The 25,996-nt window shown below is 32.7% G+C and overlaps 1 protein-coding gene across 1 annotated transcript in view; it reads right to left on the minus strand.

Annotated features, from left to right (window-relative positions):
- Positions 1 to 25,996, minus strand: part of LOC126883308 (uncharacterized) — a 75,329-nt gene that overhangs the window by 698 nt on the left and 48,635 nt on the right. The window contains exons 7-8 of the mRNA XM_050648677.1: positions 17,061 to 17,294; positions 3,826 to 4,148 (exon numbers count right to left, since the gene is read on the minus strand). Coding sequence (XP_050504634.1) covers positions 3,826 to 4,148; positions 17,061 to 17,294 — 557 coding nt within the window. The remainder of the gene's footprint in view (positions 1 to 3,825; positions 4,149 to 17,060; positions 17,295 to 25,996) is intronic.

Below are 25,996 nucleotides of genomic sequence, written 5' to 3' on the forward strand. Positions count from 1 at the left end.
ATAACAAGACCCAAACCCAGACATCCAAAGTGAAAGTTATCCTCCAACACCAAATTGTTCTATATGGTCCACATAATGTTCAGAAACAAGTCACACCATTTTGAGCGTCGGATTTGGGGGGGGGGGGAGAGGGGGGGGGGGAGAAATCGGTAAATTCGTAGGTTTTTACGTTTTTCGTGAATATTTCTAAAACTATGCGGTTTAGCACGTACAACCGTCTATACAAAAATGTTCTACATTAAATTTGAAATAAAAAAGGCCCTATGCATAATCCTTATAAAATGAACGGTTCCAAAGTTACGGAGGTAGTATTTTATAATTGGTTAAAAAAAGGCCTAACCCAGACATCCAAAGTAAAAGTTTTCCTCCAACACCAAATTATTCTATATGGTCCACATATTGTTCAGTAAAAAGTTACACCATTTTGAGCGTCCGATTTGGGGGGGGGGAGATGGGGGAGAAGTCGGTAAATTAGTAGTTTTTTTACGTTTTTCGTCAATATTTCTAAAGCTATGCTTTAGCCTAAACAATGTTCTATACAAAAATATTCTACATAAAATTTAAAACAAAAAAAGTCCTATACATAATTGTTATAAAATCAACGATTCCAGAGTTACGGAGGGTGAAAAGTGAAGGTTTTCGATACTTTTTATATTTTTGGGATAATACAGGGTGTAACGAAAATACAGGTCATAAATTTAATCAAATATTCTGGGACCAAAAATAGTTCGATTGAACCTAACTTACCTTAGTACAAATGTGCACAAAAAAAAGTTACAGCCCTTTGAAGTTACACAAAGAAAATCGATTTTTTCCAATATATCGAAAACTATTAGAGATTTTTTATTGAAAATAGACATGTGGCATTCTTATGGCAGCAGTATCTTAAGAAAAAATTATAGTGAAATTTACACACCTCATAAAAAATTTATGGGGGTTTTGTTCCTTTAAACCCCCCCAAACTTTTGTCTACGTTCCAATTTAATTTTTATTGTAGTATCATTAGTTAAACACAATGTTTTAAAAACTTTTTTGCCTCATAGTACTTTTTCGAAAAGTCAGTTTTTATCAAGATATTTTGAATATTTTTCAAATCCACCACATATTTGTATATGGTTAAGTACGATTATGGATACTTGGTAATAATATGAAAATTTATTTATGATTTACATTTTTAGGTATATTTTGAACCATATTAAAAAAGAAGCCACACCTCTATAAAAGGTGCCTTCTCGAAAAAGTACAAAGAATCAAAAAAGTTTTAAAAACAACGTGTTTAACTAATGGTATCGCAGTAATAGTTTAATTGGAACGTACACAACCATTTGGGGGGTTTAAAGGAAGAAAACCCCCATAAACTCTTTATGTAAACATATTAAAAAAGAAGCCGCAACTCGATAAAAACTGCTTTATCGAAAAAATACTAAGAGCCAAAAAAGTTTTAAAAATATTTAATTCAACTAATGGTACCACAAAAATAATTTAATTGAAATGTACACAAAAGTTAGGGGGGGTTTAAGGGAACAAAACCCCCATAAAATTTTTATGGGGTGCACAAATTTCACTATAATTTTTCTTTAAGATATTCCTGCCATAAGAATGCCACATGTCCATTTTCAATAAAAAATCTCCAATAGTTTTCGATATATTCGAAAAAACCGATTTTCATTTTGTAACTTCAAAGGGCTGTAACTTTTTTGATGAGCATACTTGTACCAAAGTAAGTTAGGTTCAATCGAACTATTTTTGGTCCCAGAATATGTGATTTCATTTATGACCTGTATTTTTGTTACACCCTGTATTACTACTGATGAAAAAAATTTTCTTTAGCAGGATTGTGTCTTGTAAATAAAATTTGCTATTTCAGTGGCCGATGGTACGTTGGCCGTGGCCCTTGAAGAAACTTCAACCTCACCACCCAAAATCATCATCAATTGCCCAAATAATATAAAGAGTATCGAAAACCTCCACTTTTCACCCTCCGTAACTCTGGAACCGTTGATTTTATAACAATTTTGTATAGGACCTTTTTTGTTTTACATTTTATGTATAACATTTTTGTATAGAACATTGTTTAAGCTAAAACATAGTTTTAGAAATATTGACGAAAAACTTAAAAAAACTACTGATTTACCGACTTCTCCCCCATCTCCCCCTCAAACTGGACGCTCAAAATGGTGTAACTTTTTACTGAACAATATGTGGACCATATAGAACAATTTGGTGTTGGAGGAAAACTTTTACTTTGGATGTCTGGGTTAGGCCTTTTTTTGGACCAATTATACTATACTGCCTCCGTAACTTTGGAACCGTTCATTTTATAAGGATTAGGTATGCATAGTGCCTTTTTTATTTCAAATTTAATGCAGAACACTTTCGTATATAAGGTTGTTCATGCTAAACCGCATAGTTTTAGAAATATTGACGGAAAACGTAAAAAACTACGAATTTACCGATTTCTCCCCCCTCTCACCCCAAACCCGACGCTCAAAATGGCGTGACTTTTTTCTGAACATTATGTGGACCATATAGAAAAATTGGGTGTTGGAGGATAACTTTCACTTTGGATGTCTGGGTTATGCCATTATTTGGATCAATTGTATCATACTATTTGAGACAACATAACAAACCAACAAATCAGGCAAATATCAGGAGTTTAAGACGTCATCGAGAACATCAACTGGGCAGGGCACTTAGCTAGAACACAAGATGGACGGTGGCCAGGACGAATCATGGAATGGAGGCCCAGAAACTATAAAAGCAGCTGAGAGCCACCACCGACTAGATGAACCAACGACATAAAAAGAGTAGCAGGAAACTCACTACAAGCGGCCCAGTGTGTGATGGTACAATTGCCAATATTCCAGGGATTGATAGCTTCTCGTTTTTGCCGGTTTCAGCTGCCACACCTCCGCTGTTGCCTGCTTGGTTTATGAAGATCTGTTCCTCTTTTTCTTTGTTCTGGTTGTTTCCCATCTTAAGTGTAGTGTTGCTACCTCAATCTATATGCGAACCAGAAAACTCCATTCTTTAACTTAAGGCCGGATCGTCATGTGAAGTTGGGGGTTGCTAGACGAAGTCACTACCCCGAACAAACAAACTTAAACCTTTTTTTCACAAACTTTATTCTTATATAATTAAATATAGGTTGACCTTGAGATAGGTCGGGGATAACCCATTTACCGGTAACTAGATCCCCTGACTACGCGCGAGAGAGTGCAACGACAACAACGATGTCTCAGGTACTCCACCATCCTATTTATATCTGTTATAGTTAAAAACAGTGCCAATATGTATGACCATATATAAATATATTATGGTGAGGTACTATACGTATATTAAGGATGACGTGTGCTTTCTTTGTAGCCTTTCAAATGAGTTCAATACTTTGAACTTTGCTACTATCGTAATAGATTATACAAATTGCAATTATAATATTATGACCTTATTTTTATAACAAATAAATTAGGAAAATTCCGTGAGGGTTGTCGTGTACCATCACAAGTGTAGAGAACACATGTCCAGCCACAGGCGTAGCCAGGTTTTAGTTTCGGAGGGGGTCCAAAAACGTAAAACGACTAAAACTACATAAAATAACATTAATATTCATAATAAAAATTTGAAATATATTAATATCTTAACTTTTCGGGGAGGGTTTGAACCCCCAAAACCCCCCTCGCTACGCCCGTGTGTCCAGCAGTATACGCGATAAATCTTTGCCTATAAAAGCGCCTTTTTTTTTCAATCGTCTATACATCCGAGCTCCGATTATAACTATAAAAAGTAATGAAATTATTGGAAATTTATCTTGCAAAAAACATTTACCTGAATCACTAGAATCGGTCGAGTGTTTTGGACTTTTTAAATATACCTCACTTGTGCTATTCTCAGAATTGTAATGCAAGGATTGAAATTGAGTCTTAGAGTTTTTTAAAATCGGTTTTAAATCATCAGTGGATCTATTGGAATAACTCTTGGACTTGGACATTCTTGACTTATAGACTTCAAGTGATGGGACAGAGGCTAAAATTGACCTAGGGTATTTACAATAATTTTTTGGCATTTCCCAGTCTGTATCTTCCACGATTTCCCTTTCTAATACCTCTACTTTTCCAGATGGCAACTTATAAGACAATTTTCCCGTTGTTCTAAAAACATTCAACAGTAAAAATGAAGTATGGTGAAATATAAACACAGCTGAAAAATACCTAATTAATCTCTTGAGTAATGTTTATGTATGGTATTTAATGTGGGCTCCGAATGTTTTTATTATTTACAAAGTTTAATATAAGTTATAAATTGTGAATCTCAGTGATATATTGAAATAAACTGTAAGTGTACAAACTCTTCACATAATATCCAGTTAAATTAACATTAACGTCAGCTAATTGCAATTATTTGTTATTGTTGTCAATAAACAAATCCAATTTTATTAGCAAAACATCCACTTTTAGTAAAGACCCAGATACCTGTTTTAGCAGGTGTACTAATAGGGTCGGACTTACTTTTCACTTAACATTTATCGAAACAAATTCAAACATGGAATCACACAACAGTTCTACAATTCAAGAGCCAATTCTGTCAAATAAACTCATCACAATCATATTCTTTGGCAGCGTCGAAAATGCAATTCCCTTGCAAAGAACAGGGAATTATTTTTAGTGCCTTAGAAAACACCAAACTTCAAGACTACCTTCTCCCACTTGGAACTAAAATTCAACCGAAAAATATAATCTTCTCTTCTAGATTATCTAATAATCGCATATGTATGTATTTATCCAATAAACAAATGGTGGATGATTTTATGAATAATCATGGTCAAATAGAAATACAAGGTGAAATTGTCAGAGCAAGACGGTTAGTTACACCAGCGGAACGACTTGTGCTCTCCAACGTATGTCCTACAATACCACACGACTTGCTAATCAATGAGTTACAAAAAATCGGCATAGTTCCTGTCTCCCCCATGACATTCCTCAAAATTAGTGCTTCTATGCCTGTATACAGTCACATTCTTAGTTTTAGAAGACAAATCTATATCACTCCTCACAGACCCACAGTCTAACACTTCCAGAATCATTTACTCTTGTTTTTTGACAACACGCCATATAGAATATTCATATCTCAAGACAGTTTAGTTTGCTTTAGCTGCAAGAAGTCAGGTCACATTGCATTACATTGCTCCGAATCACTAGCTCAATTAATCCCCAACCAAAACAATGAAATATCGGTATCCAGCGCAATAAATATATCTTTGCAAGAACTCAATGATACAAACCCTTCTCAATGTGAACAAATGTCTATTTCCAATGTCCCGGAGATACCGAACAAAGTATATGCATCAAATAATGACAGTCACATAATTAATCAACCAAAACGTAGCTTTGATGAAATTATTTCACCTGAAGCAGATCCATCTTAAAGAATGTAACATTTTTCCACCACCTAAAGTCCAAGCAAAACCTAAAAAGGCTAAAATTAGCAAGCAAGCTCTCCTGAATGCTCATTTTCTCTCTTACTTGACCCTGCTAAAAACTTCATAGAAAATCACCCTCTACCTTTCCCTCTAAACTTTGATCAACTTAACATGCTCCTAATGAATATCACGGGATCAACAGATCCTATAAGCACGATTCAAGAATATACCACAGACATATCAGCTTTGTCCCATATGCTCAGTCAAGTTTACCCCCATTTAAAGGAAAGATCCATAAAACGTAAATTCACGTTCATAAGGAAAAAATCTATAATTATCTTGGCAGTGAGGAATCGGACGCGGAAAGTGACACATCTCAATTAAGCCAACATTAAAATTCAAGTCTCTACTTCAGTGGAATACTCATCAGAAACAGAGTGTCGGAGTGTCGCAGGCGATCTAAAAGTTTATTTCAAAAATAAGTGCGTGGAATCGGGAGTGGAATGTTTCTAGTTCTAAACTCAGAACCATGTAATTGTTACAAAAAATGTATAATTTTTCACAAATTGATATTAATTGTTACAATGATTGATTGCTACAAATGTTAAATTTAATATTGTTACACATGTTACAGAAATGTCGCTAATAACCTTCGGGTGGATGCGACTTTGTCTTTTTAAATAAAAAAAGGTAATCTCTTATACATTCATTCATCATGGCATCTACACTCCTAGCGGAATGATTGCCCTCTTTCGGCTCTTCCGATTCATTTGTCGCGTAGAATCAGTCCGCACTAACATTTTGATTTTACAGTTGGTTGTGTGACTTGGCGACTTCTACAATATTTCTCCATTCCTTCCTATTTTTGCTTATGGTTATCCATTCTCTAACTCCCATCTTCTCAGAGCCGTGCGGTACATCTTTTCAATATGATGCAAGTCTTCGAAATGCCGCTCCCAAAAATATTATTGAAACTTAACTTTTATTTTTATTAAAAGAAACTACACAAAATTAACGAAAACCTTTATTTTAAAAACAAAACATACTTTAAATTAAATGAAATATGTATTGACACTACATTATATGTAGTGGACACTACACCACATTATTAGATGTATTAACACTACATTATACTATGTATTAACACTACAGGGCTGGATGGATGAAGTTGAAGGAAGCGAGTGGTGTGCTGTGTGACAGGAAAATTCCAATGAAGTTGAAGGGAAATTGTATAAAACAGCCATAAGACCAGCTATCATGTACGGAACTGAATGTTGGGCAGTGAAAAAAAAAGGAACAACGAATGCATGTGGCGGAAATGAGAATGTTAGATGGATGAGTGGAGTGACAAAAAAGGATAAAATTAAAAATGAGTATATTAGGGGAAGTCTAGGTGTGGCACCAATTGATGCCAAAATGAGAGAGCATAGTTTGAGATGGTTTGGTCATGTTCAACGTCGAGACGCTAATCACCCAATACGAAGAATAGCTGAAGTGCAGATTCCTGGAAGGAGTAGGAGAGGAAGACCAAAGAAGACGTGGGGGGGAGACGATTAGGCAAGACATGTTGGTAAAGGGGATTAATATTGATATGATCCAAGATAGAATTGTATGCAGAAATGAAATTAGGGAACCGATCCCGCATAGGGTTAAGGCAAAGAGAATGATGATGTATTAACACTACATTAAGTAGGCGCAAAATTTGCTTGCAATGCTTTTTAAATGCATTCATTTTTTTTTCGAATCCTAAGAAAACTAATTAGTATTTTTGAAAAATTTAAATGCAGAATAAAATATTACATTATTACCGAGGGCCGAAAGTCCCTGAAAATCTCTATAATGTGTAAGTATTTGAATAAGTTTCAGGCTGAAAAAAATAGAGAAAATTGAGTGTAATTTTTAATTTCAAATATCCTATTCGAAAGAAACCTTTCGTTTAATCTAAGGAACTTTCGGCCCTCGTTAATAATGCAACCTTTCAATCTGCGTTTAAAATTTTCAAAAATATTTATTAGTTTTTTCAGAATTCGAAAAAAAGTGAATGCATTTAAAAAGCATTGCAAGCAAATTTTGCGCTTATGTTCTTAAGTAACATTTACAAAAATGATAATTTTACCCTTCTGACTTAAATTTTGGCAAACTCGTCAATCAGATTGGTGTAGTCTAGTGGGGATAGATAGGTGTAGCAGCTAGTGAGAACTCTATTGAAATAAGTGCTAAATTTTTTAGTTTTGTTTGTCTTATGGACCTTCGTAAATAGATTTTAATTTTGAAAAACTTCTTTTCCCACTAGCTACCCAGACAGGGAGTGTTAATACATTTCTTAGTTTACAACTATATTTGAGTATAAAGAAATTAGGTCATTTTCGCACCAATAGTTCAAAACCTCTAATGGTTTCATGGACTATGGTATCATTTGAAATATATCACGCAATTCTTCTAGATTCTAGACTAGAAGATCATTATATAACAGATTTTTTTTCTTTTTCCATTGAAAGTATTGAATGAAGATTCATACAATATTTTTCTACTGTTTCATCATCTATTTCCCTCAATTTAAAATTATCATATAACAATTTAAATTTTTTATTATGAGTTTCTAGAAGCGAAAATCGATCAATCATAGAATAATTAACAGCAATGTCTAAAATATAGATGAACAAATTTATTTTAAATGTAGCTTCATCTGTTAAGAGCTCGTCCACAGATTTTTCGTAGTCAAATAAACGCTTTTTTTTCCTGGCTCGAATTTCATTTTCAGCTGGAAATTAGGAAGTTATATCAATATTTTCTGCAATTTCATTAAATTTTAATTTGGTCGTTAGCCATATTGTCTGTAACTTTTCATTTTTTTTCTATAGTTTCTGACAACATTTTTACACAATCTACCAATTTTTTTTATTTTACTGATTATGCCACCTCCCTTGTGATGCCGCCTGATGCGATTGCCTCGCCGCATCATAGCACGGCACGGCCCTGCATCTTCTTAAGGTCCTCAATTATCTGGTTCTTCCATCTCGTTTTCAGTCTTCCCGTGGTCTGTCTGATTTCTCCGTTCTTTATGTCCCATCTGAGTCTCTGTGCCTTGATAAATCCGACGATATCATCTCCTTTTAAAAATTCGCTTACTTCGTAGTTTATCAGTTTTCTAAATTCATTATTACCTAAGTTTAGAGGGCCTGCTATTCTCCGAATGACTAATCTCTCTAGGGTCCTTAATATTTCTTTATATTTCTGTGTCAAGCCCATTACTTCAGCACCATATGTGTTTTGAATACTGGTCTAATTGTTGCTATGTGAATTTTCAATTTAGTATTCTTGGTAAGCTCCTTATCTTTGAGGAAGTTCTCCCGCCGCCGGGATTGTTTCATCGATTATTGTGCTTTTGTCATTAGTTCCATTAATTGAGACCCCAAGATATTTAAAGTGTTCTACCTTTTAAAACTAAAACTCATATTCGCCAAACCTTGTCGCATTAACTGTATGTTGTCTTGAGCATATTAGATATTTCGTTTTATTTTGATTTATTGCCAAATCCCTCTTGGATACTTCCTTGCACAACTTCTCAAATTCTTCTTTTAAACTGTTTCGGCTTCTGCTAATCAATGCTATGTCATCAGCGTACGTAATAAGCTGCGACGTCGATAATATAATCGTACTTTTTATTTCGGTAGCTGGTAGCTCTTATTGTTTCTTCTATAGCAACAATAAATAGTGACGTTGCTATAGAGTCGCCCTGTCGCGTCGTACTCCAGTTTCTATTTCTACATTTTTGGAGATGCCGTTATCTGTTTTTATTAGGTATTGCCGTCGATCCTTCCATTGTCATATTCGTAAGCTCTATGAGTTTCATTGGGATATCTAGGTTTTTCATATTTTCTATTAGGCCGGGTCCTATTAAGCTGTCAACTACTTGCTTGAAATCTATTAAGAGGATATACAGTATGTCCCTGTAAGTTGTATTCATATGGAAAACTTTTTTATTATCAATTTTACGAAAAAATTATTCTTTATAAAAAGTTCTGTATGGTCCAAAACCCAAGATTCAACCATCAGATATCAAATTTTATGAATGTTATACGACGTATGTCAAAAAGTTTGAATTTCACTCAAGAGTAAAGTAGCTTTATTTTTCACAATATTGAAAATTGCTGTTATGAACAGTTGTTTGGAATTAAAAACTATATTCTAATATGCAATTACATCCTGCTAATTCATAAATTTTTTTTTGAAAAATTATGGATAACAACTTATTTTCAGATATTTCAATTCTGATAACTTTTATTATTAATTTTACGAAAAAAAGTGATTCTTACTAAAAAGTTCTGGATGGTCTAATACCTAAAATACAACCATCTTATATCAAATTTTATCAATTTTATACGAGGTATGAAAAAAAAGATAAATTTAGACCAAAAGTAAAGTACCTTTATAGTTCAAAATATTTAAATTAGAAGGATGTAATTATATACTGAAACATAGTTTTTAATTCTAAATAACTTTTCATAATAACAATTTTCGATATTGTGAAAAATAAACGTATTTTAGTCTTAAGCCAATTTCATATTTTTGACATACCTCGTAAAAAATTGATAAAATTTGACATAAGATATTTAGGTATTTTAGGTTTTAGACCATCCAGAACTTTTTATTAAGAATCACTTTTTTTCGTAAAATTAATAATAAAAGAGTTATCTGAAATGAAATAACTGAAAATAATGTTACGTTATCCATAATTTTTCAAAAAAAAATTTTAATTAGGATGTAATTGCATACTAGAATATGGTTTTTAATTCCAAACAACTTTTGATAAAAGCTACTTTACTCTTGAGTGAAATTCAAACTTTTTGACATACCTCGTATAATATTCAAAAAATTTGAGATGGTTATATCTTAGGTTTTGGACCATGCAAAGCTTTTTATGAAGAATAACCTTTTTCGTAAAATTAATAATAAACAAGCTGAAAATGCGAGCATTGTCATAACGAAAAATTTACGTATATTTACTGTATATTTACGTATTTTAATTCATAATATCGAAAATTTCTATTATGAAAAGTAGTTTAGAATTAATAATTATGTTTTAATGTGCAATTATATCATTCTAATTTAAATGTTATGAACTATAAAAGTAGTTTACTCTTGATCGAAATTTATATTTTTTATATACCTCGTATAAAATTAATAAAATTTTATACAAGGTGTCCCAAAAGTAGTGGAACGGTCGAATATTTCGCGAACTGAACATCGGATCGAAAAACTGAAAAATACGTGTTCAATCATTTTCAAAAATCTATCCAATGACACCAAACACCAACCTCCACTACACCCCCTGGAGGTGGGGTGGGGGGTAACTTTAAAATCTCAAATGGAAACCCCTAGATTTTCTTGCAGATTTGGATTCGTTACGTGAAAGTAAGCAACTTTTATTCAAGACATTTTTTCGAACTGTGGATAGATGGCGCTATAATTGGGAAAAACAATTTATCCTGATACCATGGGTAAATTATAGAAACGGTCTAATATCTCGAGAAATACACTTCCAAATGAGAAACCAAACAATTTTTTAAATACTTTTCGAAAACCTATCGAATAACACTAAACATGACCCTCCAACCCACCCCCCTGGAGGTGGGGTGGGGGGTAACTTTAAAATATTAAATAACAACCCCCACTTTTTATTAGATTCCGATTTGTCATGAAAAACTAAGCAACATTTATTCGAAACATTTTTTAGAATTGTTGATAGATGGCGCTTTAATTGGAAAAATACGATTTATTAGCGCCATCTATCAGCATTTTTAAAAAATGTTTCGAATAAATGTTGCTTAATTTTTCATGACGAATTCGAATCTGCAATAAAAAGTGAAGGTTGCTAAGTGTATTTTTAGAGATATTAGACCGTTTCTATAATTTACCTATGGTATCAGGATAAATCGTTTTTCCCAATTATAGCGCCATCTATCCACAGTTCGAAAAAATGTCTTGCATAAAAGTTGCTTACTTTTACGTAACGAATGCAAATCTGCAAGAAAAACTAGGGGTTTCCATTTAAGATTTTAAAGTTACCCCCCACCCCACCTCCAGGGGGTGTAGTGGGAGTTGGTGTTTGGTGTCATTGGATAGATTTTTGAAAATGATTGAACACGTATTTTTCAGTTTTTCGATCCGATGTTTAGTACGCGAAATATTCGACCGTTCCCCTACTTTTGGGACACGGTTGCATCATAAATCTTAGAACAAGATCTTTTTATGAAGAATAACTTTTATTTGTCAAATTAAAAATAAAAGAGTTATAAATGAAAATGTTCTTGGTATCCATAATTTGAGAAAAATCTTCAAATATTTTTTTCCATTAGAAGGATGTACACAGACACAATACTGGCTAGTGAATTTAGTCAATAATTTTGCCAATTCGACAAAAAAATAATTTCTAAATAGTTAATAATTATTACTAAATAATTAGTAATTTTGCCAATTTCGGCAAAATTCTCAAAAAACAAAAAAATTACCTTCTACAATCACTATCCAGTTGTGTCGAGTTTAGGGAACGACTAGGTATACATAATATTTTAATTTTATAGCAAATGGAACAGTACATTTATCATAAAGGGGAGGCCATATTTATACTGGTATAAACCTTTTTAAAACTGTTAATAAATTATTGCTTTTAAAATATTTATACTCAAATTGTATTTTTGAACATCTTATTTATTTTATATAATAATTAAATTCACTATCAAATGTCATTGATGTTTTATTAATACTTAATTTAAAATTTAGTTTGACATTCACGAAGTGTCAAACTCAAATGTAAATAATCTATGCTTGGCAAATCGAGATTTAAAAAAAAGTAGCCTACTTCCTAATCAACCATTTGAGCTGACGTTTAGTGTGTCTGTAGGAGATAACCGGATTGTGACGTCACATTCTAGACTTTGAGGTCGATTATCTCGAAGACGGTTAGATATATCGGAATGCCGTTTTCAGATTTGGATTCAGAAGGCAAAACTACATAAGAATCCGTCGATACACCTGCTCTAAGTATTGCAGGAGCGGCAACGCAATAACACACAGACTTTTGCAAATTTATAAACGAAAAGTTTTCGCTGAAAAGTTTTCCATATGGATACAATACAGGGACATACTATATAAGTCAATATAATTTTCGTAACACTTCTCAATTAACTACGCCACTATGTGTAGGGGAACACGGGGCGGAATGGCACGTCTAATTTTGATGCCTTGATTAGTCAACCAGTTTTTATTGAAAATGAAAACAAACTGCAGAAATTAATGAATCAATTATTCTAAAAAACAATAAATAGAATAAAACTTTAGAAAAAATCAAGATAGTTGACAATTTTACTTGATACAAAAAGTAGTTCACTTTTCCCATTCCGCCCCGTATGCGGGGCAAAACGGGATTTAATTTTTTAATAGGTTTTAATGAATACAGTCATAAGAAAAGCATGGAAAAAAAGTATAATTAGTGGGAAATAACTTTATTAATATTACGCCTAACATAATTTTTAATTTGCACATTGGAGTCAGAGACTTCTGCCCAACCTCCAGGTGGCAAACCCAACTCAAACTCTTGCTGCGTTCGTTTCCTGGGGAAAATTAACATCGGGGCCATGTAAGATCCACTAGCGGAAAAACACAACTCCACAGTCACAGTTTCACCTCTCTCAGATGATGTTAGCGTGCCTACCTGCCGTTTGCCCTTCCTTGCTAAGATTTTAGAATGTCCTTTTGGATTCACGCTAATGCCGGTCTCATCACAATTGAAAATACGATCAGAAGTCAGTTTATATTTATCAATGCATTCTTTTAGAAGAGATTGGAATTGTGCTACAGCTACCTGCCCGATTAAAGCCCATCGCACGAGCTCCAGAGGTTGCCTCAGGTTTTCTTAAACTTAAATCGGGATGTCTCTTCAAAAAGCCATTAATCCAGTCTTGCCCTGCTGTTTGATTAATTTGGTTAAAACTATGAACGATTCCATTGCGGTGTGCTAACTGATACGCTAGCCTACGTAAATCTTTCATGCATAATCCAAACAATATTTTTTCCATGTCTTAAACGTAATTAACAAGTTCTAACTCCTGCTGTTCATTGAAAATAAACGTAAATTTTCTTGACTGTTTGTTAATGCGAAATTCCGGACTATTCCGCTTTTTCTTCACATATCTAGCCAATGTTGATTTTGGTACACCAAATTGAGACGAGGCTTTGTCTAAACTTATATTACCGTCAATTACTGCGGATATTGCCTGTTCCATAGAATCCACAGGCCAACTTTGTTTCTCTGTTTTTCTAGCAGTTTTGCACCATCTGTAACAAGAAAACTTGAAGGTAGTTTTTTTTGCTTAAGCAACAAAAGATAAAGCGGGGCGGAATGAGACACGTCTCATTCTGCCCCGTACCGTTCTGCCCCGCAGTTCGTTATTTTGAATTTCAAAGTTTTGTGAGGTTATACAGCAATATTTTAAAGAACTATGGGGGTTTACAGCAAGCTAAAATGTCTATTTCAATAGTAAGTAATGCTGAATAAGCAATAAGAAAAATTTAGTCACTTACCTTCAAATCTAAAATGGACAGAAAGTGCAACAAAACAACTGAAATTCACAAATACGTTATAAATACCACCACCGCTTCGCAGTGAACAATGGCGACTACCAGTTACAGAACTACTCATCGAAGCGTAGCTTACTACCAAACATCGTAGGTGGCAGCATAATACACAGGTCAGAAAATACAAATCTCATTCTGCCCCGCCGGTCCATTCCGCCCCGTATTCCCCTATTGCATCTATTGTTGACCTTCCCTCTCTAAATCCCTGATGGTAGTCTCCTATTTTTATTTTAATTTCAATGTATTTTGAGAGATATTTAACAATGTTACTCTTTGACTATCTATTGGAATAACTCTTTGACTTGGACATTCTTGTCTTACAGATTTGAAGTGATGGAACAGATGCCAAAACTAACCTATAGAGATAGAGGTTTTACGTTAAGAACGGAACATTACGTAGATAGGGCTACGTATTTCTTATGGAGACAGCAGCGCGATGATGCCGCTTCTATCGTATCGTAAAATGAATCGTATATCGGCAAACTAGTAGCAATAGTAGCAACACGTGTCTGAGAGTTTTGGCAACACTGGTTGGCTTAAGCCAAACATGCCGTTTTTAACGTTAAATAAAGTAAAGGGTATTTACAATAATTTTTTGGTATTTCCCAGTCTGTATCTTCCACGAATTCTCTTTCTGATACCTCTATTTTTCCAGATGGCAACTTATAAGACAATTTTGCATTTGTTCTAAAAACATTGAACAATAAAAATAAAATGTGATATATTAAAAAAAAAAAACAATAAATTGAAATATAAGTACGAACACAACTGAAAAATATGAATCAATTATTTATCTCTTATACATTAACGGTCTAAATACGGTTTAAAAAGTGATGTCAATCTGAAAAAACCAGAATGCTCCCAAACCTTGCACAGTAAACGTGGTGTTGGATCGATAGCAGCCTAAATACTGATCTAGAAATAAGATCGAAAATAGAAAAGGCCAGAAAATCTTTCGAAAAAAATCAATGAACTGCTTTGTGATTCTCGAATAAAACTCTAAATTCGACAAAGTTTATCGAAATGCTACGTCTAGTCAGCTATTCTCTATGCAGTTGAAACGTGGACCCTTAAAACATCAACCGTAAATAAATTATCTTTGAAATGTGGATCTACCTGAGAATCCTCAAAATTTCATGGACATCGCATACCTCAAACCATTGCTCAAACGAAGAAGTGCTACAGAGTATAGGCAAGGACTGAGAACTTTTCAATATAGTAAGAGATAGAAAAACATCATACCTAGACCACATACTGAGAAATAGTAAGTACTAAAGTACTAATATGCTCAACTAATAGTGAAAAAAAAATCGAGGGAAATAGGGGTTCCGATAATGGACAGGGTTAAATTTTGAACAGCTATAATAAAGTTGCTCTCTGCTTTTTTCTTTTTGAAATGTAAAAAATTAAACCCTGGTCGTTACAATCCTAATAGAAATGAATAGCTTCGTACTTGAAATTAACTTTATTTAGGTATAATTGATAAAATACATGTGATTCGACCGGTTAGGAATACTTAGTTTAGAAAAAATAGTTGATTAAATCGAAAATGACATTATTATAATTAAAAAAAAGTGCATTTTTCTTAAGTAAACCTAAAAGTATTCATGATACAAAAGCAAAAAAATCAAAATTTTTCAGCAAAAGAAATCCTACAATTAATATTTAAAACATTTTTTCATATTATGAATACTTTTAGGTTTATTTAAGAAAAATGCACTTTTTTTAAATATTTTAAAAAAGTCATTTTCGATTTAATCAACTATTTTTTCTAAACTAAGCATTACAAACCGGTCAAATTACATGGATCCTATCAATTATAGCTAAATAAAGTTAATTTCAAGTGGGAAGCTCCTCAGTTCTATTAGGCAAGCCGCACACCAACGAAACATGAAACATGAAACGTAAAACACGTTTCATGAAAATTAAACACGGCTAAACAAATCTTGAAGTCCCCCTACCAATAAAACGAGTGTGATTCATGCTCATAACACATTTTTATTTTCGGAAAGTTTCATAAATGGCCGGACGTCCATTTGTTTAGCAGTGTTTTATTTCCATGAAACGTGATTTACGTTTCATGTTTCTTTGACGTGTTTCTTTGATTGTAACGACGACGGTTTAATTTTTACATTTCAAAAAGTAAAAAAGCAGAGAGCGTCATAAGTCAGTCAGTTCTTACGCAAAAAACTTTTGTCAGAGCTTATTTGAAAAGTTTTTTAATGATCTTAAAATGATGTCTCTTACGTGTTCCCAAAAAATTGCACCATATTTGAGTTTTTTGAGAATAAATGTTCTCCATTTCGATGTTCATCGAAAATAACCATTAACCAACCTTTAAAGAGCAATAACTCAGTCATTATTTTGTTTACGTAGGTTTTTCAGACGCTAATCTCTTTGTTTTTTTATTAGCTACAATTTTATTTTTAATGCTTTTTTCTATAAAATTAATTTTTTTTATGTTATTCATGAAAAACGGTTAGAAAACAATGAAAAATGCATAGTTTCAATCGCAAATATCTTGTAAAGTGTCAATTTTGCAAAAAAAAAAATATTTAGCAAAATTTACTCAGAATTGGTCACTCTTTCAATTTCCATAGCTATTTTGATTAAAAAAATTTCATCCGCTAGATGGGGTTGTTTTCACCCCCAGGCTAAAAGCGCAGTTCGGCATAGGGTAGATTTTGGCAAAGGTTATAATTACTACCTAAATCCAAATTTTCAAGGAAATCGACCGTGGTTCTCAAAATTCCACGAGAAAATGGCTGTTGATTGGACTAATGAACTGCTGCAACTAATTTCACTGGAAAAAGTAGAAGGAAAACGTGGACCAGGAAGGCGAATGATTTCCTGGCTTATAAAGTCTACGTACGTGGTTCAACACGACAACGACAAATCTTTTCAGAGCAGAAGTATGCAAAGTAGAGATTGCCATGATGGTCGCCAACATTCGAAACGGATAGCCACTACAAGAAGAAGAGGAAAAAAATATTTTTCTTTTACTTACGTTGCACTACCGTATTTAAAATAATTGGGATGTAAGACTTTGCTACCTTCTTTTAATAGATGTTGGTGTTGCATTAACATAAATGAATCTTTAGGTGTTGCCAGACCTTTACGTTTTATTATCGGTTTTTCCCACATCAAATTGTCGACCTGTTGTCTTTCAATAACTTTTACTTCTCCAGTGGTAGGCAGAATCATTGATACTTTTCTCACATCGCTACTGTCAAGTTGAGATCTAAAAGTTTTAATACTCTCTAAGCGAAATGTTTAATAAAGAGTTCATTTTTTGAGGCATACATAATGAGAAAAATAATTATGAAAGGATTAGAAAATAAATTGGAATTTTATCAGCCCATAGGACAGGCGGCTTTTAGAAAAGACTGCGGAACAAACGATCACCTATTGGTAATAAAAAGATCCAATAGTTCTAAAACAAGAAATGACAAATATGCTAGAAAACCATCTACAAATTAAGACCGATATTAAGAGAGCTCCAAAAATTAACATAGAAACCTGCCTAATTGAATTAGGAAATGAAGAAGCAAAAGTAGCCATACTACGAAATAAAAGCAAACTAAAAGAAGTAAAGCATGAGAAAATATGGATTACAGAAGACCTCACAAAAAGAGAGCAACAGAAAGCGAACGCCTTAAGAGATATAATATGCAGAGAGATAAGAGAAAAAGGGAAAAAAGTAAAAATGGGATATAACAAAATTACAGTAGACGGAAGGGAATGGAGATGGAGCCATAAAGAAGAAAAGGTAATGGAAATAGCGACTCCAAAAAACTAACACAGTCACACGGAAGAAACGATGTAGGGAGCATGCGAGAAACAGGGAGAGAAGATATTGTAAGTGAACAGGACACTAACAAAAAATGTATAGATTTAAGTAGTGATAAGATTAGAAATAGGAACATAAATAATATTAATTATTGTAATAGTCATATGATTGGTGGTGGGAATAATAATGTTAGGAATAGTATTAAAAATCAAATGAAAAAGAAACAAAAAAGAAAACAAAAAATAATGAAAATATGCACCTAGAATATAAGAACAATGATAACTGCAGGAAACATGGAAGATATAGCAGGAGAACTGAAAAGATACGGAATAAACGTAGCTGCCATACAAGAGACCAGATGGAAAGGAAGCGGCGAATTAGGAAACAAAAATCTTAGCCTCAGATATTTAGGGAGAGAAAGACAAGGGCAATGTGGAGTAGCATTTATGATACTCGGAGATGCAAGGCAAAAAATACTGCAATTTCGACCGATAAGTAACAGACTTGCATACTTGTGCCTAGTAGCAAAACTAAGCAATATGTCACTACTAAAAGTATATACGCCTACAGAAAATGCGAACAGAGAAGAAAAAGAAAAATGGTATGACGATACAGAGGAAGAAATAGAAAAGATACCCAAAGAGAACACGATCATGGTACTGTGGGACTTCAATGCCCAAATAGGGAAAGAACAATACACAGAAATTATAGCAGAAAGATACACAATACATGAAAGGACAAATGACAATGGGCAATGATTATGCAACCTACCAACAAGAAGAGATATGGTCATAAGTAGTACAAAGTTCCCACATTCTGACAAACACAAAATAACATGGATATCACCACATCCAGGGCCTATTTTACCACTAGGCCAGTGAGGCACCTGGACATTAGGCATGGTAAATTAAAGGACGTAAAAGAGGTGCCTCTAGGAAGGGTCTAGGACGTTTCATCGCCGCCAGTTCATACCCGCCAATTCATCGCTGGCTGATTCATCGCCGGTCGATTCATCGCCAGTCAGTTTATCGCTAACTGATTTATTTCCGAATTTCCGACCAATTTTCGACAGTTACATTTATTATTTATTTTTAATATTAATTAGGAATTCTAGAAAATGACCTAACCTAACCTAACCCAACATAACAATACATAAATTTGAACATAATATATATTATTTCTACAAAGGCCATTTAACACTACAAATTTAGTACTATTTAGTATAACATTTAGGGGAAGTAGAAATAGAACAGTAAGTATAATAATATTTTTATCTGTTTAATTGACATAAGTTTTGAACTGAATTTAACGTCGTGTCGAGTTATCTCCCATAATACAAAATCAACTGACTAACTGGCGATTAAACGGACGGCGATGAAACGGACGGCGATGAAATGGACTGGCGATGAATCTGCGGCATCGAAAAGGTAGCGATGAACCGGCGGCGATGAAACGTCCCATTCCACCCTAGGAACAATTAAAACGGTCGAAAATATCTACCATAACAACATAATAAAAGTAAAAATAGGAGAAGAACAAACTTACCAAATTGAAGCTGGCAATGGAATAATATATAGGCTATTGATTATATTCAAAATAAGATAGCTAAAAGGAACTACAACGTTAACGGGATTTTATTATTTAATATGGTCAATGGACATCTATATATGAAAAAACCGCGGAGTGCTACCATTTAAAGGGGTGCGTTTTTGAGAAATGGGTGAATTAGTCCCTGGGCACAGGTTACATTAGGGTGAGTTCTATGCACTGTTGGTACAAACATATTTACATAAAAATTGTTCCTGGTTAAATTTCCTATCTAAATATCACTTTCTAAAGTCAATTAAACTTTTTTTTACAAAAATATATTGAAAAGAAAAAGCACAAAGAAACCCAAAAGAAAGAAATTTTGTTTTTTGTCCCATAACTTTTGTGAACGAGGATATAGGTATAGGCATTGCTTTACAGAAAAGAAACCTACATATTTCTTCTTTAAAAATGTTGTTTAGTAGAGGTAAATAGGATTTATAGTTTTCGAAATATGATTTTTAAAAGTTCGCCACTCATAGCAATTTTGGGCAATTTTCCTTGTTATTTCGCAAATATTGTTCTGTAACTTTTTTCTACGTAACTTTAGGTATATGCAATGGTACACGTAATATGAATAGAAATTAATTACCTTTAAAATGGTCTAATATATAACGTTGTACGACTTTTTTTAAAGAGATTATGGTTTTTCAAGGTTTTATACTTTTAACGATTTTTTATAATATGATATAAAAATTAAATAATATTATTATATAATATATTATGTATTATATAATACCTAATATAAAAAAAATATTATTTTTTACATTTTTTACGATTGTTTTAGAAATTCCTCATTATACCTTTTTATTTCTTGTATATGAATATTCATATATTTTTTCTGTTCTTTAAAATGGTGTATCATCTATATTTAAATATATGTAATGGAAACCGAGTGATTCTTTCATATATTTTTACCTGTATTATTTAAAATTATTTCTTTTACAAAAATTACACAAACGTTAGTCTTAGAAAACATCACTTTAGTTAAAATTGTTTAAACGTTGACATTTAAAATTTTTTTAAAATCAAAGTCCATCTCTTAGTTAACATTAGTTTCAATATCTTTCGCTGACTCACTTATCTTATCTCACAATAATTAGTACCCATGCACATGCACCATTTGCAGAATATTGAACAACTAATTCCTATCTTCCTACAACCGCAGTTTTTTGTACATCCTTTATCTTATCTCACAATAATTAGTACCCATGCACATGAACCCTTTGCAGAATATTGAACAACTATTTCCTATCTTCCTACAACCGCAGTTTTTTGTACATCCTTTATCTTATCTCACAATAATTAGTACCCATGCACATGAACCCTTTGCAGAATATTGAACAACTATTTCCTATCTTCCTACAACCGCAGTTTTTTGTACATCCTTTGGTACATTTACATGCTATTTTTTCAAGCAAATCTTGTGGTGCAGGAGCTTTGAAAGTAAATATTGGAATTAAACCATATTTTGAAGTTGGCCCGGCCGAGTCAAGTGGATTCAAAGTATTACCCATAAAAAAAGATTCAATCATAACATACCATCACATAAAAAAGTTATAATGAGGAATTTAAAAAATAATCCTAAAATCAAAAACCGTTGCAAGTACTTATTACATTTTGAAAAAGCATATCTTATTCAAAAATAATCCTAGAATTTTTTATAATACACCATTTTAAAGTAAACAGAATAAGATTTCTTTTTTATTATACAATATATACCTAAATGTAGAAAAAAAGTTATAATGGGAAATTTAAAAAATAATCGCAAAAAATATAAAAACTCGTTAAAAGAATAAATTCTTGAAAAAGATAACCTCTTTAAAAGAAGTCGTACAACATTATACAGTAGAACATTTTAAATGTAATTGATTTTTAACCTCTTACATGTACCATTGCATATGCCTAAAGTTACGTAGAAAAAAGTTACAGAACAATATTTGCGAAATAACGAGGAAAAATGCCCAAAATTGCTGTGAGTGGCGAACTTTGAAAAATTATATTTCGAAAACTGTAAATCCTAATGACCTCTACCAGACATCATTTTAAAGAGAACATGTGTAAGTTTTTGAAGTTATACTTCTTTACGGGCGTAATGACGGTGAAATTTTATATGGGAAAACCTAGCGACCGGGCGCATGCGCATTATAACTTTGTTCTGATTGGATGTTCAAATGACATGACAAAAATTATCCAATATGGCAGCTGTGGCACAGCTGTGGGACTGTGTTTGGTTATAATGTATGCTTGTTGCGTTTTAAAATTTGTAGGAAGAGAAACAACAAACAAAATGTTAGTTAATGGTTATACTGCCTTTTTAAATAGTTTTCATATTATATTTTTGGACTTATTTACATAGAAGAGATGATTGTTGCATGCCAATGTGAAAGCTCATCAAACTGTGCCTAGTATGAGTGCCGCAGATCTCGCTTATTCAAAGCTAAAGAATCTTTCACTGGTAAGTGTTTTATAAATAGTTGATCAAATTTTGTTATGATATTTGAACATAGCCACTTTGCACGACGCAAGTGATTGCGAAATTTATTAGTCGTTATACGGGCTCCGATACCTACCTTGAACCTACCAAAATACATAAGTAGTATGTAATACTTTTATTTAGATAATTTGATTCTTCTTACTCTATGTTTTGTTGTATTTTTTCAATTCTAAATCATTTCAATTCAAAATCAAAATAATTTGATTTACATAAGTTAAAAATGTCAAAAGATTAATTTGTTTAGTTAGACGATCTTCGCACGTAATGACAAGCTGTCTCTGTGGCGAAGTTTTAATGCGAGTGAAAACGCAAATACCAGCCGCGTGGTAAGTTGGTTCGAATCCCAATAGAAACTTTTATTTTTTTATTTTTTTTATACATTTTATGATTGTAAGTATATTTATTATATAATTTTATTTTCAGAAAATACGTATTTAGTTAAACATTTTTCCGACAATTAATGTTCAGAAATCATTTGTGGCATTTTTAATGTGTTTGTGTGTGTTTTATTTTTTTATTATTTTAATTTTTGGCACTGTTTTAATAAAAATGTTTGAGTAGTAGTAAGTATAAATTAATTTAATATTTAAATAAAATATAAATAAAAAGTATATTAATTTCGTTTATAATCATATAATAGAAGTATAACTTCTTACGTGCGTACAAAGTACACACACATTCTTTTATTTTTCTGTGAAGCAATGTCTATACCTATATCCCTGTGGACAAAAGTCATGGGGCAAAAAACAAAATTTCTTTCTTTTGGGTTTCTTTGTGCTTTTTCTTTTGAATATATTTTTGTAAAAAAAAGTATCTTTGACTTTAAAAAGTTATATTTAGATAGGAAATTTAACCAGGAACAATTTTTATGTAGACGTGTTTGTACCAAAAGTGCTTAGAACTCACCCTAATGTAACCTGTGCCCAGGGACTAATTCACCCATTTCTCAAAAACGCACCCCATTAAATGGTAGCACTCCGCGGTTTTTTCATATATAGAGATTCATTGATCATATGAAATAATAAAACCCCGTTAACGTTGTAGTTCCTTTCTATAGTACATAATCAATAGCCTAATAGGATAATTCCATGAGTCATCTATTGTTCAACCTTAGAATATTCAGAATATTAAACATGTTAATTTCCCCACAAAAGACAAAATGCATGGTTATAGCAGCAAGTCTGCTAAGAAGTAAATTAGAGCTGGATGGTCAGATAAAGGAATAAGTGATGGAGTTTAAATGTCTAGGCATAACATTATATAGCTATAATAGTGCAGTCACTGAAGGTTTTCACCTCCGATTTCGTTGAACCTCCATAGATTTTCATTAAATTTGGTGAGCAGTTAGAGAATACCTCAAGGAGCAAAGGTGACATGATGCTAACTTGCGCTTTTACCCTGGGGGTGGATGCCACCCTTTTTCGGCGGTGAAAATTATTTTATCAGAAATAATACCATAAATCGATAGAAGGAGAAATTCTAAGCAAAATTTGTTTTATAAAGTTATTAAAATAAATCAATAATTTTTGAGTTATTAATGATCAAAGATTTTATTTTTTCGTAAAAAAATGCATGTTTTAAAGCTGTTTTTCACATATAACTCAAAAACTATGAGCTTTTACAAAAAAATCATAATTACCAAAATTGAAGACAGTAAAAAACTGAATATACTCTTTACTTAAAGAACTAAACTAATGTTAATTCAAAGTGAGTTATGGGTAATTGAATGTATATTTTTTTCGAGAGTACTCAAATCTAAGTATTCAAGCTTAAATAACGGGAAAGCAATACAATCTACGTACGTGGTTCAACACAACCACTACAAATCTTTTCAGAGCAGCATTGTGCAAAGTACAGATTGCCATGATGGTCGCCAACATCCGAAACGGATAGGCACTACAAGAAGAAGAAGAATACATTTCATAAAATATACCTACTAAACACTTGTCAAAGTACTTCGGAATACCTATCAAATGAGCTTAAGAAGAAGTTAATAGCATCAGAATTAAGCAAGTTATAATGAAAATAGGAGAACCCTTTCGATTTTTTTATGAAAAAGTGAAAAATAAAACATACGCCATTTCCACAAAATTAAAATTTACAGTAATACTTAAAAGAATTTCTTTGTGTTAGCATAAGTAATGATTTCAACAATTTTCACCGGTTTAGAATGCATATTTTTGAAAAAAATGTATAATTTAAAAAAATCTGAATTTTTAAAATTATCGTCATTTTCATTGTCTTTTGACAATAACTCCAAAAATACTCAATATACGTAAAAAATGATCTATAATCAAATTTTAGTTTTTTCTATATCAAATATTTTTTTTACTATTTCTGTAAGGTAAAAAATAACCGAGATAGAAACGTTTAAAGCTTAAATTTTGCTACGAAAACCATGTAACCGTGGCCATTTAACCTTTGATTTTTAAAAAAGTAAGTGGTTTACAAGATTAAATTTAACACGTTTTAATAGACTTTAGAATTATCTTTCAACTCATTTTTAGTTCAACCTGATATCTTAAAAATTAACGGAGTTATTTATAAAAAAAGATAAAATTTTTTGGAAAAATTTTTAAAAGATAAAGTTTAAAAAATTTTTGGATAATAAATTTAAATGCTATCAACTTGTTCGGGATCTCATTTGATAGATATGTCTAAGTACTTTCACAAATATTTAATAAGTTTATCTTATAAAATGCAACATTTTCCCGTAATTTAAGCTTGAATACTTAGACTTGGGTACTCGCCGAAAAAAATATACATTCAATTACCTTTAACTCACTTTTAGTTAACATTAAAAAGTATTTTTGGTAAAGAGTTTATTTCACTTTTTATTAGCTTCAATTTTGGTAATAATAACCTTTTTATAAAAACTTATCGTTTTTAAATTATTTATGAAAAATCGGTTAAAAACATGCATTTTTCTCACGAAACATGAAAATCTTTGATCTTTAATAACTCAAAAAGGTGATTTATTTTAATAACTTTATATAACAAATTTTCCTTAGAATTTGCCCCCTATCTAAATATGGGGTTATTTTAATACAATAATTTTCACCCCCTAGAAGGAGTGGCATCCACCCCCAGGTAAAAGCGCAAGTTGGCACCATGTCACCTTTGTTCCTTGAGATATCTTCTAACTACTCACCAATTTTCATGCAAATCGATGAAGGTTGAACGAAATCGGAGGTAATAGCTCATATCCACCTTCAGTGACTGCACTACTACGGAAATCTCGAAACAGAAGTGGAAGATCAAGTGAATAGAGCAAACAGAGCCGCAGTTTGCCCGAATGAAACAATATATGGAGAAGTAGAAATATCGAAAAAGAAATGAAGGCAGAATTTACAAAACAGTCATCAGACCAATAATGCCATACGGCAGAAACACGACCTGATACAGAAAGAACAAAAAAAAGGGCTAGAAACAGCAGAGATGAAAACCCTTCGAAAAATTGATGCCAAGACACTATGGGACAGAGCTAGATGTGCAGATATACGACCGATATGTACTTAAGGGGGTGTAGGGTTGTGTTGCAGAGGTAGTACCTTTTATCGGAACGACCATATCGAGTGTCATAGACAGGAGATGGTTCTTGATAACTGGTCCTCACAAGACACCTAACTCTCACTTATGGCTACACGTACCACACCCCGGGCAACTGCATTGGTCTGCAGGCTAAACTAAGTGAGGGTAACCAGATATGGTGAAACTGTAACGTCTGTACCCAGAGTGGGCGGTTACAAACGGCGTCTGACCCAGAGTGGGTGGCCGAAACTCAAGCCAAGAAATTGCGTGAAGGAAGGCAACGGCCACCTTCATTACTTATTATCCCAAGAGAATCACAATGACGTCATTTAATTATAAATTTTCCGGAGTTATAAACAGTTCCCCAATCGGATCTCCGGGGAACACTGTTAAATGATAAAAGCCTAACCCAATTGAACTTACGAAGTAAAATGAAGATCGCAACAAGGAACGTGCAAAGTTTGTATGAAGCTGGGAAGCTGACTAACGTAATCCAAGAAGTAAAGAGATTGAAGATAGATGTCTTGGGGATAGCAGA

The sequence above is a fragment of the Diabrotica virgifera genome, chromosome 4 (genome assembly GCF_917563875.1).
Source record: "Diabrotica virgifera virgifera chromosome 4, PGI_DIABVI_V3a".
NCBI lineage: Eukaryota > Metazoa > Arthropoda > Insecta > Coleoptera > Chrysomelidae > Diabrotica > Diabrotica virgifera.